This window comes from Lithobates pipiens, unplaced genomic scaffold (genome assembly GCF_037356315.1).
Source record: "Lithobates pipiens isolate NorthernLeopardFrog02 unplaced genomic scaffold, aLitPip1_a1.2 Scaffold_78, whole genome shotgun sequence".
In the NCBI taxonomy this organism is placed as follows: Eukaryota; Metazoa; Chordata; class Amphibia; order Anura; family Ranidae; genus Lithobates; species Lithobates pipiens.
Genome location: NW_027507901.1, coordinates 860,395 through 880,132, shown reverse-complemented (window position 1 = coordinate 880,132; position 19,738 = coordinate 860,395). Strand labels below are relative to the sequence as shown.

Sequence of the window (19,738 nt, the reverse complement as noted above, 5' to 3'; positions counted from 1 at the left end):
TGAAAAGCGCTCCGGAGGCCTGGACCTGCGAGTACGTGGTGTGCATTCCCCCCCACTGGTGGCCCCCCGCCGCCTCCCGCGTGATGGCCGCCACCTGCGTCTGCAGCCAATCTGTCCCCCGAGATGCTGCTGCCGCTCGTAACCTCTCCAAAAGAGCAGTCAACATCCGCCATACCGCCCACAGCCTCCGCTCACTGTCCCCAGAAACAACAGGCCCCTCATGCTACCCGCCCCCTATCGTGCACTCGGTAACCTGTACAGTCCAACTTCACCCGTGTTGTGACCCACGCTTGCCTCACGACTCCTCCCCTTCTTTATATATTACTTTATATATTACTCCACCCCCTCCTTTCTTCCTCCATTGCTCCACCCCTTTTCTCCTATACTTTTTTACTTTTTTTTAACCCTGCAATTGCTTCCCCGAGCCTCAGTCATGCCCAGCCCTTCACCTCTGTCCTTGCCTTCATTTCCGGGCCTCCCTGTTCTAGTTGAACCTGCCCTAAGATCCCTGTGGGTGGAAAGAAAATAAAACAAGCCAAGCAGGCTTGTAAAGGGGCTTCGATATGGAACTCACAGCGGCATAGATACAAAGTTTATTAAAAGAAAAGAGACACCATTTTCAATAATTTATGGCTATTAGTCACAATAACAGTAAAACCTTCACCAATATTAAAAAAATCACGACAACGTTGTCACAATAAAAGTGGTCCCTGTGGGTGGAACCTATACAGAGATCCCTGTGAGTGGAACCTGTCTAGAAATCCATGTATGTGGAACTTGTCCTGAGTTCCCAGTGGGTGGAGCCTCTGTGGAGAACCCTGTAGGTGGAAACTGTCCTGAGCTCCCTGTGGGTGGAGCTTGTTTGGATATTCCCGTAGGTGTAAATGGTCTAGAAAATCCCTGTATGTGGAACTTGTCATGAGTTCCCTGTGGGTGGAGCCTGGCTGGAGACCCCTGTTAGGGGAACCTGTCCAGAGATACCTTGGTTTGATCATTCATTTGTGCTACCAGCTACTGTCAGCCTCCTTGTGAGAGTGATGTTACCCCCAGGAGACGGTTTGTACTAGGCAGAACTGTGTTGGGTTGTTTAGCGCTAGTGATTTCTTCTCTATTTTCTCTGTTATTTGCTACCACCTAGTGACATTTGTGGGAGTTACAGCTGGGCAGCCTTATACAGCAGTAGATGCACTGCCTGTTTTACATTGCCATATGTGTTTTACATACCCTTTTCCATTTTTAGTGATATGTTTAACTTCTCTTGTATTCACACAGTAAACTTCAAGTTGCACATTACGATTTGGCTTATACCTCTACATAACGGAACTTTTAGGAGCACACTTGGTACAGCTCGATCCAAGGAGGACATATGTTAGAAATGGGTGAGATGTTACAATAATCTGTGACTTTCTGTTCTGCACAGGTAACGCAACATCAGCTTTCAACGCAGTGAGCAACTCCACCACCAGTCAAAATACAAAGGACACCTCCACCACCAGTGTAAATAAGACGGACACCTCCACCACCAGTGTAAATAAGACGGACACCTCCACCACCAGTGTAAATAAGACGGACACCTCCACCACCAGTGTAAATAAGACGGACACCTCCACCACCAGTGTAAATAAGACGGACACCTCCACCACCAGTGTAAATAAGACGGACACCTCCACCACCAGTGTAAATAAGACGGACACCTCCACCACCAGTGTAAATAAGACGGACACCTCCACCACCAGTGTAAATAAGACGGACACCTCCACCACCAGTCAAAATACAAACAACAACTCCACCACCAGTCAAAATACAAAGGACAACTCCACCACCAGTGAAAATACAAAGGACAACTCCACCACCAGTCAAAATACAAAGGACAACTCCACCACCAGTCAAAATACAAAGGACAACTCCACCACCAGTGAAAATACAGAGGACACCTCCACCACCAGTGAAAATACAGAGGATAACTCCACCCCCAGTGAAAATACAGAGGATAACTCCACCCCCAGTGAAAATACAGAGGATAACTCCACCCCCAGTGAAAATACAGAGGACAACTCCACCCCCAGTGAAAATACAGAGGATAACTCCACCCCCAGTGAAAATACAGAGGATAACTCCACCCCCAGTGAAAATACAGAGGACACCTCCACCCCCAGTGAAAATACAAAGGACAACTCCATCACCAGTGAAAATACAGAGGACACCTCCACCCCCAGTGAAAATACAAAGGACACCTCCACCACCAGTGAAAATACAAAGGAAAACTCCACCACCAGTGTAAATAAGACGGACAACTCCACCACCAGTGTAAATAAGACGGACAACTCCACCACCAGTGAAAATAAGAAGGACAACTCCACCCCCAGTGAAAATACAGAGGACAACTCCACCCCCAGTGAAAATACAGAGGACAACTCCACCCCCAGTGAAAATACAGAGGATAACTCCACCCCCAGTGAAAATACAGAGGATAACTCCACCCCCAGTGAAAATACAAAGGACACCTCCACCACCAGTCAAAATACAAAGGACAACTCCACCACCAGTCAAAATACAAAGGACAACTCCACCACCAGTGAAAATACAGAGGACACCTCCACCACCAGTGAAAATACAGAGGATAACTCCACCCCCAGTGAAAATACAGAGGATAACTCCACCCCCAGTGAAAATACAGAGGATAACTCCACCCCCAGTGAAAATACAGAGGACAACTCCACCCCCAGTGAAAATACAGAGGATAACTCCACCCCCAGTGAAAATACAGAGGATAACTCCACCCCCAGTGAAAATACAGAGGACACCTCCACCCCCAGTGAAAATACAAAGGACACCTCCACCACCAGTGAAAATACAAAGGAAAACTCCACCCCCAGTGTAAATAAGATGGACAACTCCACCACCAGTGAAAATAAGAAGGACAACTCCACCACCAGTGAAAATACGAAGGACAACACCACCACCAGTCTACACACGATGACCACTTCCACCACTCTTCAAAAGACAACCACTACCACCACGAATCTACATGAGATGACCACTCCCACTACCACCACCACTGTGGTCACCAGCCTGAGCACCAAGTCTTGTGAAGGTAGGAAGGGTTACTACTTATCAAAGCTGAACTCCAGACAGAGATATAATACACAAATGAGCGCAGCTCTCTATTTCTTAACCACCTGACCTCCAGAATATTTACCCCCTTCATGACCAGGCCATTTTTTTCACTATTCAGAACTGCGCTACTTTAACTGGCAATTGCTCGGTCATGCAACACTACCCAAATTAAATGTATATCATTTTTTTCCCACACAGATAGAGCTTTCTCTTGGTGGCATTTGATTACCACTGTTTTATTTTTTTTGCGATATAAACAAAAAAAGGTCGACAATTTTGAAATGTATTGAATTTTGTTTTTTTGGTATAAAACATATCCAATAAAATAAAAATCTAATTTCTTCATACATTTAGGGCAAAATGTATTCTGCTACATATCTTTAGTAAAAAAAAAAAAAAAAATCCCAGTAAGTGTATTTTCATTGGTTTGTGTGAAAGTTATAGCATCTACAAACTATGGGATATGCAGTATACAGTATACTGTAATTATTATTTTTTGTATACTAGTAATGGCGACGATTAGTGACTTATAATGGGACTCTAATAGTGTGGCTGACAATCTAACGCTAACTGATGCTGAAGGGGAACTGACTAGCTGACCCTGACACAACCAGTGACACTAATACAGTGATCAGTGCTAATGCTATATACTGTCACTGTACTAATGAAACTTGCTGGGAAAGGGTTGGCATCTAGGGGGTGATCAAAGGGTTAACTATGTGCCTAACAACGCGTAATGCCTGCAATGTGTGCTGCTTTTACTAGGAGATCCGGCTGATTTCTCTCCCTACTTTCCAGGGAGAAAAATGAGCCACATTGCTGCTCCATGTACAGAGCCCTGTGTTGTTAGTAAACACAGGGCTATGTGCTGTGATTAGCTAAGCTGATCAGCAGGTCCCAGCCATGAATCATTGGCCGGGACCTGCTGACTGGCTTGGGCTGTACCGAATCACAGCACAGATCGGGCGCGCCCCCTACCCATAATTTTAAAATCATGTACATGTACGTGATTTAGCACACGGGGGAACATGGGGTGGTCCGCTAGTGGTTAATACACCATTAAACCGGATAAGAGGAAAAAATCAGCATGTAAGAGGGGCTTTATGGTCGGCTAGATTTGGCATCAAGAGCACAAGGCCCCACCCCTGCTAGAACATTGTCCTCCCCTGCTTAAGCCGAACCCTCTGCCTTCTTGTGCCTCACTCCATATCAGAGGCCTCCATACTACATTCATGGCCATTGAACTTTACATCCCCAAAGGAAGGAATGTCCACACTTTCTGGAAACAGAATAACAGTCACATCACATTGACTTACCATGCAGAGTCACTTGACATTAAATAGCCATTCACCTTTAGTGGACAGTCCGCAGTAGTCACATGTGAAAGCATTTTCAGCACCTTGGCAGCCATCTCCCTTTTACAGTCTCTTCTCCACCCCAGGGTCATTAATACTCACAGGACTGAGCTCTCTGTAGTCACCTCCTTGCTAGTTACACCTCTCCAGGGACCCTCCAGGGAAGCAGCCTTACTCAGAGAACTCTTAGCCTGCCCTAAAAGGCCTTAAAGGCCTAGCTCCAATCTCCATAAGGGAGAGAAAGACTACAGCCGACTCTTCTTGGGTGCAGGTCTAATCCTCCCGAGCTCCTGACCTATCCAGGGTCTACAAATGCTGGTTGCATCCTCATAGGTGGGGGGTGTTTAGCTCCCTTGTTGTGTTGGGTGAACGGTTCGGCCCGGGCATGAGTTTGGGCTAAACATTGACTGTTTGCCCTGTTCGGGGAATACCCTGCACACAGCACAGTGCAAAGTAAAATCTGGTTGTTAAGGAGCGAGTAACAGGAAGCATCCTTGCAGCATCCTTAACAACCGACGAGTCATCAACTGTCAACGGGTCTCCCCGCTGACAGCTGAATGATAAAAATTGCAGTAAAAAAAAATTGTAAAAAAAAAAAAAACAATGTGGAGTCCCCCCCAAAATCCATACCAGACCCTTATCTGAGCATGCAGCCCCCCATCCTGAACCATACCAGGCGACATGCCCTTAACATGGGGGGGTGCTTTGGGGTGGGGTGGTCTCTTCCCCACAACCCTGGACTGTGGTTGGGGGGGTCTGTTGGTGGGGAGTTTATCAGAATCTGGAAGCCCTTTTTAACAAGGGGCCTCCAGATCCCGCCGCCCCCCATGCAAATGTATGGGGTATATCCATTACTTATAGAACAAAACAAAAAAAAGCTCTGCATTAATTGACAGCTGAAATGTCTAATGCAGGGATTCCCAACCAGGGTTCCTACAGAGGTTGTAGGGGTTCCTTCAGCATTGGACAATTTCTGCCTCTGAGATAATTTCCCACTCACACCATTGATCTTTTTAGCTATCTGTAAGGAGGTAATTCTTCCCAATGACCACAAGTGTAAGGACCATTCTTCCCACTGACCACAAGTGTAAGGACCATTCTTCCCACTGACCATCACACTAATGTATCAGGAGTTGTAGATTTCAAATTTTTAGCAGGGGGTTCCCCGAGACCGGAGAACTATTTCAAGGGTTCCTCTGTGTTGAAAAGGTTGAGAAAGGCTGGTCTAACGCCTCCTCCGCCATTTGAGAGTTCCTTTATAGGTAACTGTGGGGCCACCTGGTGACATCCCCTGGTGGCACCGCCCCCTTGTGATGTCACCGACTCAGTGTGCACATGTCTGTAACATCACAAGTCGGGTTGGTATGGACTGGGGGGGGGGGGGGCGCCTTTTTTTTCTTTCTTTTTTTCAATAGCTGGGTGTCGGCAATTGCAACCGAGAGTCAATTTAAATGCGAATTGACTATTTTTTTTTATAAATGTAATTTTTGCTGCAGCAGGTTCTATACGTGCAATAGATGTGCCACTTTACAGGCACACTAAGGGGACCTCCCAGGCACTATATTTAGAGGATTTTTTCATTTTTATTGTTGCAATTTAACCACTTCCCACCCGGCCAATGTATATATACGGCCGGGTGGGAGCCGTCTACTCCTGATAGGACGTTCAGGAACGTCATTCAGGAGTAGCGGGATCACGCGCGCGCGCGCCAGCGCAGCGGCGCGATCCCGATGTGCTCGTGTCACCCGGACACGGCACATCTCAGATCGGCAGGAGGGCTCTGTGATTGGCCCTCCTGATCACATGACGGCCGTGTCCAATCACGGCCGTCATGTGATGTAAACAAACAGCCGGTTGCTAGGCAATCGGCTCTCCTCTCCTCACACGGAAGTCACCGCTGAGGAGAGGAGAGCAGAACGCTGCAGCCGGCTGATGATCAGTGAGTATGGGCTGCTTTTTACAGCTTTTTACTCACTGATCATCAGTGTAGTGTAAACACACAACACACCACACAGTACATATGTCCCCAAAACACACATGTCCCCAAAACATACATGTCCCCAAAACATACATGTCCCCAAATAATAAAAAACACATGTCCCTAATAATAAAAACATGTCCCCCACATATGTCCCACTAAAATCACATGTCCCAATGATTATCTGCACACATATGTACGTGATCACCTGCACACATATGTACATGATCATTTGCGTACATATGTCCGTGATCACACAAACCAATTATTATACACTTAACGGAATTTTTTTTACCAAAAACATGTAGCAGAATACATTTTGGCTTAAATTTATGACAAAATTTGATTTTATTGGATTTCTTTTCAAATAGAAAAAAGAAAATATTGTTTTTTTCCCAAATTTCCGCTTTTTTTGCGCTTATATCGCAAAAAAAAAAAAAACGGAGTCGCGAATAAATAACACCAAAATAAAGCTCTATTTGTGCGAACAAAATGATAACAATTTCATTTGGGTACAGTGTAGCATGACCGCGCAATTGTCACTGAAAGCGCTAGAGCGCTGAAAGCTGAAAATTGGGCTGGGAAGGAAGGGGGTGAAAGTGCCCTGTATTGTAGTGGTTAAGCATCATTAAAATCACTGCTCCTGAAAAACAATTGTTTTTTTTTGTTTTATTGATACATGTTCCCCAGGGCAGTACCCGGACCCCCATACCCCCTTTATGGCCAATTATTTGCATATAAGCCTTTAAAATGGGCACTATTGATTTTTTCTGTTTGGCTCCCATAGACTTCAATGGGGTTCACTGCTCGGGAGTTCTGCTGCAAACCGAACGGGGGGGGGGGGGGGGGGTATTTGACCCATCTCTGCTCCCATGCCTCAAGTGCTCCTAGGGCTCCTCCAAACCTGGCTTATAACAAGCCACTGCCTCACTCATGACATCACTGTGGGAGGGCTCTACCTAAAAGGGGCCCAGCACCTGATGACTCTATTTGCTTTAACCAGACACTATTCTGGTACAGAACCCCCCTAGTGGCAAATTAGCTAACAAGTAGCTACAAATAGTGCAGCTACTGACTTTTAATTTAGGGAAACACTTACCAGTCCAGGGATCCGGCGCTCTCCCCGCCCAGGCTGCTTCTTTGCTGGTCTTCAGGTCCCATGGGCCGCCAACTTTACTCTGGGAAGCTGGCTACGACTCCCTGTGGCTTCACAGCCTGCTCTCTACTGCACATGTATGAGCTACGGCACACTATGAATGGTCCCACAGCCTCCTGGGACCTGAGACTTGTCCCAGGAGGCCGTGGGGGACATTTTTGTTTTTGTTCTTCCATAAAGGAATTGTCAAGAACTGTCCGCTGTCGTTTTGACTTTTTTGATACTTTTTTGGGGAATGGGTAGGGGTACAATGTACCTCTACCCATTCGCATGGGGGGGATATGGGGGCCACCTTGTTAAAGAGGGGTTCCAGATTCCGATAAGCCCCCTGCCCACAGACCCACAGGGATGAGACCATTGTCCCCATCAACATGAGGACAAGGTGCTTTGGGGGGGACCCAAAACCCCCCTCCCCATGTTGAGGGCATGTGGCCTGGTATGGTTGGGGGGGGGGGCTTTCTCATCTGCCCCCCCTTATACTGTGGCCTGCCAGGTTGCATGCTTGGATAATGGTCTGGTATGGAATTTGGGGGGACCCCCACGCCATTTTTCAAAACCACGTCAATACATTGTGTTTCATAAACTACACTGCCTGCATTGACAGACTATAGAGTCTACACTGCATATCTAGTCTATGCTAAATGCAGAGTACATATATATATATATTTACAGTATCTCACAAAAGTAAGTACACCCCTCACATTTTTGTAAATCTTGACACTTATCTACAATGTAAAGTAGTGAGTGTACAGCTTGTATAACAGTGTACATTTCCTGTCCCCTCAAAATAACTCAACACACAACCATTAATGTCTATACCGCTGACAACAAAAGTGAGTACACCCCTAAGTGAAAATGTCCAAATTGGGCCCAATTAACCATTTTCCCTTCCCAGGGTCATGCTGAACTTCCAGTGACCAGTATGAGAGAGTGAGAGCGATAACACCAAATTTAACACACTTGCTCCCCATTCACACCTGAGACCTTGTAACACTAACGGGTCACATGACCCCGGGAAGGAAAAATGGCTTCTTTTTTTTTTTTTTCAAAATTGTTGCTCTTTTATAAAAACCGCAGCGGTTATCAAATACCACCAAAAGAAAAGCTCTATTTGTGGGGGGAATTTTGTTTGGGAGCCACATCGCACGACCGCGCAATTGTCAATTAAAGCGACGCAGTGCCGAATCGCAAAAAAATAAATTAAAGCGATGCAGTGCCGAATCGCAAAAAACGTGCTCTGGTCAGGAGGGGGGGGGGGGGGTAAATCCTTCCGGGGCTGAAGCGGTTAAAATGTGACATGCTTGGTATCAATTTACTGAGCCTAACATCATCTCTTATATTTTTACATTGTATTCTAATATACTGTACTAATGGATGCCAATCAGTGCCAAACAATAATGCATGCCAATCAGTGATGCCCATTGTGGGCACTGATTGGCATCCATTATGGGCACTGATTGGCATCCATTGTGGCACTGACTGGAATCCCTGGTGGTCTAGGGTGGCATACCTTGTCCTGGGCATCCCTGGTGGTCTGGTGGCGTCCCTGGCGGTTCAGTGTGGGCATCCTCGGGGGGGCTGCGCTGATAATCGATCAGCACAGACCCCCCCTGTCAGAGGAGCAGCCGATCGGCTCTCCTCTACTCATGTCTGACAGACGCGAGTGAGGAAAAGCCGATTACCGTCTCTTCCTATTTACACTGTGATCAGCCGTGATTGGACACGGCTGATCACGTGGTAAAGAGTCTCCGTCGGAGACTCTTTACCGAGATCGTAGTTGCCGGGTGTCAGACTGACACCCCGCAACAACGATCGCCGCGATGCCCGCCCCCGGGGGCGCGCAGCGGCTCAAAATCCTGATCACGTCATATGACGTCCGGTCAGGATTAGGGATGAGCTGAACACCCCCCGGTTCGGTTCGCACCAGAACTTTCGAACGGACCCCAAATTCGAACGAACTTTAGAACCCCCTTGAAGTCTATGGGACTCGAACGTTTGAAATTAAAAGTGCTAATTTTAACGGCTAATATGCAAGATACTGTCCTAAAAAGGGTTTGGGGAGCTGGCTCCTGCCCCAGGGGACATGGATCAATGCCTAAAATGTTTTTAAAAATGTCCGTTTTGGCGGGAGCACTGATTTTAATGACGATTAAAGTGAAAAAAAAAAAGTGAAATATTCCTTTAAATATGGTGCCTGGGGGGTGTCTGTAGTATGCCTGTGAAGTGCCACGTGTTTCCCGTGTTTAGAACAGTCCCTGCACAAAATGACATTAAACGGAAATAACATCATTTAAAACTGCTTGCGGTTTTAATGTAATATCTGGTTCCTGCAATATGGTTGAAAATCATTGAGAAAAATGGCATGGGTAGCCCTCCCTGCCCATTACCAGCCTATTTGGGTCTTGTATGCATATTAAGGGGAACCCCGTACCCATATTTAAAAAAGGAAATGCGTGTGGCCCCCAGGCCCTATATACTCAGAACAGCAGTATACAGGCGGTGCAAACAAGACTGGGACTGTGTAGGTTTGTTGTGTTAAGTTGAATCTGTTTGTAATTTTCAACTGGTACATTTTTAAAGTGAAGCTCCAGTCAAAAAAACTATTTTTAAGCTTTTTGGAAAACATAGGGAAGGGTTATCACCCCTGTATAATTTGTTTTGTCGTCCATCTTTTTTCATCTCACTTGCTGTTGTCTCCTTCCGTTTGCAAGTAGGAGATGTTTGTAAGTTGGATGTTTGAAAGTAGGGGCCTGCCCTATATGCTCTGCAGAAATGGCGGAACAAGGTGTTGGTTTTGCCACAACATTGTAAGCCCTCAAAGTGACTCTTGGTGGGCGCTGGAGCGCCCTGCTGTGAACGATTATATCAAGAATTGTAATTACATGCCATTGTTGAACAGTGGTAGAAAAATTGACCTTTGGTGGTTGTGGTGCTGGTGCCACAACACTATAAGTCCTCACAGTTACTCTGGGTGGGCACAGGAAGGGGCCCTCCTGTGAAATATTATATCAAGAATTGTAATTACATGTCCCTGTTAAGCAGGGGCAGAAAAATTTGGCCTTAGGCACTGGTGCTGGTGCCACCACACTGCAACCTCTCCCATATACTCTTGTTTGATTGCAGGAATTAGCCCTGCTGCAAAGCATTGCATCAAAAATTGTACTTAAACGCCCCTGTTAAACAGGGGCAGAAAAATTGGGCCTTAGGCATCACCCAGAACCAGAAATGTTCTTCCAACATATCAGCGGAGGAGGAAGAGGATAGACAATCAACATAACAGGACAGTCACTCAGCATCAGCATAGGCAGTCTTGAAGGGATGTGATATTTCAAAAAAAATTATTCTGTTACATCAGCTTCAGGTGCTTGGTAGCTGTGGGTGATCCAAGACTGATTCATCTTGATGAAGGTCAGTCGATCAACTGATTCGGTGGACAGGCGCACCCTGTGATCGGTAACAAAGCCACCAGCAGCACTGAAGGTGCGTTCCGAAAGAACGCTGGATGCAGGACAGGCCAGTAGCTCAATTGCATACTGTGCAAGCTCTGGCCAGTGATCCATCCTCAAGACCCAGTAAGCCAGAGGATTTTCGGTGGGAAAGGTGTCCAAGTCTGACCTTGCCCCTAGGTATTCCTGCACCATGTAAATCAGACGCTGGCGATGGTTGCTGGAACCGATCATACCTTGGGGCTGCGGACTAAAAAATTGTCTGAAAGCATCGGTCAGACGGCCACCTTCTCCACCACTCCTTCTGACCGATGCCTCAGCAACACGTTGTCCAGGACCAGGAGTTTGTAACCTCCCAGTCTCTGGGAACACCTTGCACAGACCTTTCTGCAAGGCCTCCCGGAGATGTCTCATCCTCTGCTCCCTCTGCGATGGCAAGATAAGGTCGGCAACCTTACTCTTGTACCGTGGATCAAGGAGAGTGGCCAGCCAATAATGGTCCCTCTCCTTGATCCGAAGAATACGAGGATCCTTCCGCAGGCTTTGCAGGATCAGGGAGGCCATGCAGCGTAGGTTAGCTGAGGCATTCGGTCCGGAGTCCTCTGGGTCACTAAGGACAGCATGATCCGCAGCTACCTCCTCCCAGCCACGTACAAGTCCACGGGTTTCTTGGGACTGTAAATCATCCCTACAAGACTGTGGCTGCTGCTGATGCTGAGTGCCAGCCTCCACCTCCATGCTGACACAATCATCCTCCTCCTCCTCTTCCTCCTCCTCATCCTCTACCTGTGTGATGGGTGGCACAGCAGGAACACTGTCTGGATAAAGGGGGCCTTGAGAGGCAAGGAAGTCCTCCTCTTCCTGCCTCTGTTCTGCCTCAAGTGCCCTGTCCATTATTCCACACAGCGTAAGCTCCAAGAGGTGGACAAGAGGTACAGTGTCACTGATGCATGCACTGTCACTGCTCACCATCCTTGTGGCCTCCTCAAACGGTGACAGGACAGTGCATGCATCCCTGATCATGCCCCACTGGCGTGGTGAGAAAAAACCGGGCTCCCCTGACCCTGTCCTGGTGCCGTAGTCGCACAGGTACTCATTGATGGCCCTCTGCTGTGTGTGCAGCCGCTGCAGCATGGCCAACGTTGAGTTCCACCTGGTGGGCATGTCACATATAAGGCGGTTCTTGGGCAGGTTCAACTCCTTTTGGAGCTCAGCCAGCCGAGCACAGGCATTAAATGATCGGCGGAAATGCACACAGACTTTCCTGGCCTGCTTCAGGACATCCTGTAAGCCGGGGTACCTGCCCAAGAACCGCTGCACCACCAGGTTAAGGACGTGAGCTACACAGGGCACATGGGTCAGTTGTCCCTGTCGGAGGGCGGAGAGGAGGTTGGTGCCATTGTCACAAACCACCATTCCTGGCTTAAGCTGGCGTGGCGTCAACCACCTCTCGGCCTGCAATTGCAGAGCTGGCAAACTATCTGCCCCAGTGTGGCTCCTGTCCCCCAAACAAACCAGCGCAAGCATGGCATGGCATCGTTTTGCCTGCGTACTTGCGTAGCCCCTGCAACGCCTACGGAGCACCGCTGGTTCTGAGGACAGAGCACTGGAAGAGGCCATGGAGGAAGAAGAAGAGGAGGGGGTGGAGGAGAGAGGTGTGTCACAACCAATAGTAGCATTTTGGAGGCGTGGTGGCGGAACAACCTGCAACACTACTGCACCTTGTCCTACATCCTTCCCAGCTGCCGGAAGAGTGACCCAATGGGCCGTGAAAGACAGGTAACGTCCCTGTCCATGCCTGCTGGACCATGAGTCAGCAGTAATATGCACCTTACCGCTGACCGCCCTGTCCAGCGAGGCAAGGACATTGCCTTCCACATGCCGGTAGAGAGCCGGAATCGCCTTCCATGAGAAAAAGTGGCGTTTGGGGACCTGCCACTGAGGAACCGCACATTGTACAAACTCACGGAAGGGGGCCGAGTCTACCAACTGAAAAGGCAGCAGTTGAAGTGCTAGCAATTTAGCCAAGCTAGCATTCAACCGCTGGGCATGTGGATGGCTGGGAGTGAACTTCTTCCGCCAGTCCAGCAGCTGGGGCAGGGACATTTGCCTGCTATAATCGGACGTGGGTGTACTGCTAGCAGAGTGCCCGGAAGCACTTGGCTGTGACACACCTAATTCTACACCTTCATTCCTCTCAGAGCAGGTTTCAGAGAGGACTGAAGGTCTAGTGGGGTTGGAGATGCCAGCTGATGAGGAGCAAGGAGAGGTCCACTTTGTTCTTTGGTGTGGGTCTTTGAGGTACGCTTGCCAACGAGTTGCATGGCAGGTCAACATATGTCTGGTCAAGCATGTGGTGCCCAAGCGGCTGATGTTTTGGCCACGCGAGATACGCTTGAGACATATGTTGCAAATAGCAGCGGTGCGATCTGATGCACTCGTCTCAAAAAAGGCCCACACCAAAGAACTTTTAGAATAACGCGCAGAGGCAGCGCCCTGCACAGGCGGAGCTCTGCGGTGTGATTCAGTCAGTGTGCTGCCCCTAAGCTGGCCCCCGGAGGGCATCCTGCCTCGTTGGACATGTGCCTCCTCCTCCTCCTCTCTCCTACCAGGCACCCACGTGGAGTCAGTGCCCTCATCATCCCCTCCCTCTTCATCGCTGTAGCAAACCTGGCAGTATGCTGCAGCTTGTGGAACATGACTGCCAGATTGCTGTCCTTCTTGAGCATCCCCTCTCTCTGCATTCACGCTACTGCCTTCCTCTAGCTGAGTGTCATCATCAGAGCCTACAAAACACTGGGCATCCTCCTGGAGCATGTACCCAACACTGTGCTCAAAGAGTTCAGGAGACTCCTCAGGAGGACGTGGTGGGTCTAGGGAAGGAGTCACTGATGATGACATTGAGACGAGGGAAGACGATGCGTTGGCAGCTGCTTTGCTAGTACCCTGAGACTGGGTGAGAGAGGATGAGGAGGATGAAGAGGGCTTGGTCATCCACTCTACCAAGTCGTTGGCATGTTGCGGTTCAACATGTCCAGCTGCCGAAAAGAAGGACAAGCGTGTCCCATGGCCACGTGCTGATGACAATGCACCGCGTCCACGACCAGCACTGTTGTCTCTAGACAAAGAGCCTGCTTGCCCTCTTTTATCGGCTCGCGCCTGTCTGCCTCTCCTTGCTGGCCTTCCAGACATGGTAATGGCCTGAAGGGAGTTGGGTAAAACAGCAGTGTAATGGAGTCACACAACACCCACTAAACCCTGCAGATGACTCTATTAGAGAACAGCAATAAAGGGTAGATACAGGTGTATATTGTGCTGGAGGCACACAACACCCACTAACTCCTGCAGATGCCTTTTTTATAGAACACCAGAGATAAAGGGGTATATACAGATGTATACTGTGCTGTGCTGGAGGCACACACAACTTCCAATAACTCCTGCAGATGCCAAGTGGGCTCAAATAGAGAAGAGCTATGTAGGTGGATATAGCGGTGTGTACTGGGTACAGAGCACGCAGACAGCACGCACAAGCTCCTAACACTACTGACTGCAAGCTCTATTATAAAATATAGATCACTAGCTATATAGGTGAGGTGAATATAGCGGTGTATACTGCGGTCAGGGCACGCAGACAACAACCACTACAGAAGAGCAAGATCGAAAATCGGCCGAAAACGATCGGTGTGTACTGTGTTGAAGGTACACAGAACACCCACTAACTGCTTCAGACGCCAACACACTACACTAGGCCGCCGCGCTGGCGGCCTTATATAGTGTGGGGCGTGTACTACACAGCCTGAGCTATAATTGGCCACAGGCATCCTGCCTGTGGCCAATCATGGCTCTCCTCGCTGCTGGCGCTGTGATTGGCCAAGCATGCGGGGTCACAGTGCATGCTTGGCCAATCATGAGCCAGCAATGCACTGCGATGACGCAGTGCATTGTGGGCCGTGAGCGCCACACGAATTTGGCGCGAACGGCCCATAACGTTCGGAATTCGCCGAACGGGCGAACAGCCGATGTTCGAGTCGAACACGAAGCTCATCCCTAGTCAGGATTTTGAAAGCACTTTGCCGCCGTGTTTCTGTTATAGGGCGGGCGGCAAGTGGATAATGTTTGGGGGGTTCTATGTAATTTTCTAGAAAAAAATACAGATTGTTAAATGTGAACAAAAGGTGCCAGAAAAGTGCCAGGTTCCCCTTAAACGTTGAATTTTAAGGGGATCCCACCAGACATGAAGGGCCTAACCCGAATTGGGGGGAACCCCCAGCACTGAGCTGGCATTTCATTGGGGGGTAAATGCTGCATGCTTTGCACCTCTATGGAAGGTGGTCTGCTGTTCAATGAGAGAGGTCTATGGAAAGGTTGGAGGGGTAGAATATAATGGGGGCAGATAAGTCAGATGGGGGTGGGGGATCAGATGCTACTGGAGGATGAGGGAAAGGAGGAGGGGCCACTGGTCAGGTCAGGTGATAAGAAGCGTGTCATTCATCGCTGAGGCCGCGTTGTCTCGAGTTGTCTACAATCCTCATGGTGGAGTGCGGCTTATCATCACTGTGAGTTCCCACTTCTCTCCCTCCTCTAACTCGTCTCTTCTCCTCCTCTTCCTGCAGATGGGTTTGCTGAAATCTACTTGATGGACACTCCCCTTAGTTGGTGGGACGCCCTGCGCTACTGCCGCCAACACTACACCGACCTGTTAAGCGTGCCGGATGAACGCACCCAGAACCTTGTGGCTACTATGATTAACCAGACCGGAGCGTCGGGGACCAGACTATGGATCGGCCTCCGCAGGCACAAAGTATGGGGGTACCTGTACTGGATGGATGGGCAACCCACTGACTACATCAACTGGGGGGATGGTATGCCTAGCGACCCCGACACCAACCTTTGTACCCTCATCTCACTAGAAAACAACTTCACCTGGTATGACCAGTGCTGTGCCACCCACCTTGGTTTTATCTGCTACTGACCCCTCCCCCCAGGGTATATAACACCCACTGATCTCTACTGACCCCTCCCCCCAGGGTATATAACACCCACTGATCTCTACTGACACCCCTCCCCCCAGGATATATAACACCCACCAATCACTACTGACACACCTCCCCCCAGGATTTATACCACCCATCAATCACTACTGAAACCCCTCCCCCAGGATTTATACTACCCACCAATCACTACTGTGACCCCCTCCCCCCAGGGATATTGACTGTCTGAGGGCCTTAAAGAGCCCCATTGATCTTGACATGATGACATCATACATGTCCATATAAAAGGGAACTCCAGTCCCGGAATACCTGAGGTTTATATATGACAGGTCCCACCTGAATACTCTCCAAGGAGTTTCTAATCATTGGATCCTAATCTGGAACACCCATTGTAATTTCATGGTGGTAAATGTTGGTAATTATTGGGGTGCACTTCCATTGTTTGTTCACATATATCACCTTTACCTGTATGGGAATCGGGATCTAATGTTTGCCTATTAAATTTCTGTATGTTGAAAAGTCAACAATTTCCAGTGTTCCAGCCGTCGTATTCATATTTTCAAATGACTGGACCTCATAGTACATTGTCTACACCCCACCCCACCCCACGCACACCCATTCCATTCAGGGCTCTCCAAACTATGACCCTTCAGCTGCTGAGGCACTTCAAGTCCCATAAAGCCTTTGCTTTATGGGACTTGAAGGCTTTCGAGTGGTGCCTGTCAGTCTTGCAATGCCTCATGGGACTTGCAGTCCATCAACAGCTGAAGGGCTGTAGTTTGGGGGCTCCCTGGAGCAGAGGCCTGAATAACTGACCGCACTAAGCCCTGGTGATCAGTCCATGGTGAGGAATGTCTGAATGTTGCAGAAAGACCCTATTAGAACGGTAATGATATCATGAATTGCAGAGCTGTCAGGTCTGAGGGGTTGACTCTGCACGAGTGAGGCCATAACCAGAGGCTGCCGGTGGAATGTGGTTTTTGTGGTTTGATTTAGAATATGAGATGTCCCCGAGCTAACACTGAGACACCGTGGCCTGCTTCTGTTTTTTCACGACTTTTTCTTCTCTGAAGATAATCTGCGATGCATGTTTGTTCCAAGAAATGGCCGTGTTTTCTAAGTACGAAGAAAGTGCTTTTCACAGTGGAGGCTTCACGTTCCGAAGAATTCATATCTCTATCACTTGTTGTTGTGCATGTTTGAGCTCTCCTGGCAGATTTCCAGAGATTCAGAAAATAAAGAACTAGAAGTATGCCACCCATCACGCCCCCTTTTCTGCATCTTCCTAAACGTTTGCGTTAAGGCACAATACTATTTAGAAATATTTTAGTAAAGTATATTAATAATGTTTAATTAATAATATTAAAATTAATTAATGTTTCAAAAAATATTTATTTAGGAAATGTATAGAAAATAATATATATAAAAGCATAGAATGTTTAAACACGTCTAAAACTTATACACTGTCACATGCATAAATATACAATACAGTTTGTGGTTTCTTGTACCCAACGCGTTTCAGAGTACTAAGTTGTCTCCTTCTTCAGGGGTATAAGCAAGAAGAAACTATGTTTTTCTAGAACAGAATAATAAATGGATAAATGCATAATAATGACACTAGTATTCAGTGACATACAGTATTATTAGAGTGCAGTATCAAAAAAGAAGAACACTTACAAATATTATAAATGGTGTAGTCAACATTCCAGTTATTATGTCTTTAAAAACATGCGAGGGTACGGATGCCTTCAAGTTCTGATTTAGGAAACCCCTAGTGGCGGGAATTTGTGCAGATGTTTGTAGATGTCGCACCCAGGAGGAATCCCGCCGCTAGCCCAATACCCCCTCCTCCGTCAGGCTCTCCTTGCCCTCTGGTTGGTCATCCCTCCTCTGGTGGAGGAGGGGGTGTTGTGCTAGTGGCGGGATTCCTCCTGGGTGCGGCATCTACAAACATCTGCACACATTCCCGCCACTAGGGGTTTCCTAAATCAGAACTTGAAGGCATCTGTACCCTCGCATGTTTTTCAAGACACTTTAAAAACAATAGCACTCTGCGATGTGTGTTGCCCCCTCACTGAACTGACCTGAGCCATCTTGGCGAACACAGCGAGCAGCACTTGGCTGGGGTACCTCCACCCTACACCTGAACTCTCCTATCTCGGCATGGTTCCCCGTAGGGGACATTCCCTCTCCTCCTCTGGTACACTCCTGCAGACCAGACCAGCCACCCCGACACCTCCACCCTGGGCGCCATGCTGGTGGGCAATGACAGACGGCAATCTGAGCTTTGGGCTGACTTCAGCTGCAGCGAGCAGCGATCACCATTGTCCAGTGAATGATTTTGTCCAGAATCTCAGCTCACTTCCGCTGTGTGTAGGTGCACCGGTGTGTGTGGAGGAGGGGCAGCGGCTGCCTAGTTCACCTAGTGATAGCACCGGCCCTGTGTATAGCATTACCCCCAAAGGAGCTGCTGAGAATTGACAGGTTCTCCGGCAATAGTACAGTACCACACATACCTACAACACAGGAAAAGTGTCTAGGAGATGCCTTTTTGTGGATTTTATTTCCAGAAAATGAGGTTAAGGGTCCAGGATGCTCCAAAATGACAGCAGAAATCAACAGGTAGACAAACTTTTACAAAAATTCTTTTGAATCAACCTTGAATGGAGGTAATAGGGAATGGCCAGTAATTCTAGGTCTTTGTAAGAGTAGACCCAGTCCATCCAGTAACCTCTGGCACTAAATTCCTTCCTGCACACCTGAAAGTCCAGAACCAAGTCCTACTCATGGTGTCTTCTGACAGCTGTCTGCCACTCAGCTTCCATGCAGCACTCTTCAGTAAGGAACGCAAAGATCCTTCTCCAGACTTCAACATAATTACTTCCAGGTGAAAATAATCCTTTCAGCATATCTTCTCCAGGCCCAGCACTTGCAGAGACCCAAACAGCACCTTCAGTACACAGGCTGCACCCTAGGGGCATCAGCCCCAGGACAAAGACCCTCTGAGCAGGCCTTCCAAACATTTATTACCTTCCTCCAGCACCTTCTGAGCGCCTCTTCCCAGGCATCTGCTGCAATCTGTTAAATATTCATAACCCGATGGCTGACCCACCTACTGTATTTATGGGCAGGGGGCCACCTGGTGATGTCATTGACAATACATGGACACAGTCATGCTTTGTAAATTACATCACAAGGGGGTGGGGCAACCCAGTGATGTCATTGACCAAATATGGATGTGTCCATGCATGGTCTATGACATCATTGACCTTGCCACCCTTTGTTTACTTAGGCAGTAGGGGGAGGTGGCATGCCAGATGGTGGAACTCAAGCATCAGGTGTCGACGTGTTGGTGGTCAGCAGGTTTTTTTTTTTTTTGTGTGTGGGTGGCATTCAGTAGAGGAGAGCAACCAATCGGCTCTCCTCTACTGGCACCTGTCAATGCGAGTGAGGAGAAGCTGATAAACAGCTTCTCCTGTTTATGCTGTGATCAGCTGTGATTGGACATGGCTGATCACATGGTAAAGAGCCTACATCAGAGGCTCTTTACCGAGAACAATGATGCGGTGCATCAGACTGACACACCACACCAACGATCGCCGCGCTGCACTCCCCCCGCATGCATGCGATCGCGGCTTATCTTGTGGACATCATATGACGCCCAGTCAGGATAACTTAACCACTTTCCGGCCGTC

At 48.3% G+C, this 19,738-nt stretch overlaps 1 protein-coding gene across 1 annotated transcript in view; it reads left to right on the top strand.

The window, feature by feature from the left end:
* Nucleotides 1–16,643, top strand: part of LOC143959506 (uncharacterized) — a 51,701-nt gene extending 35,058 nt beyond the window's left edge. Inside the window, exons 3-4 of the mRNA XM_077468184.1 lie at nt 1,421–3,094; nt 15,666–16,643. Of these exons, the coding sequence (XP_077324310.1) occupies nt 1,421–3,094; nt 15,666–16,024 (2,033 nt within the window). The 3' untranslated portion in view covers nt 16,025–16,643. The remainder of the gene's footprint in view (nt 1–1,420; nt 3,095–15,665) is intronic.
* Nucleotides 16,644–19,738: the final 3,095 nt, after the last annotated feature.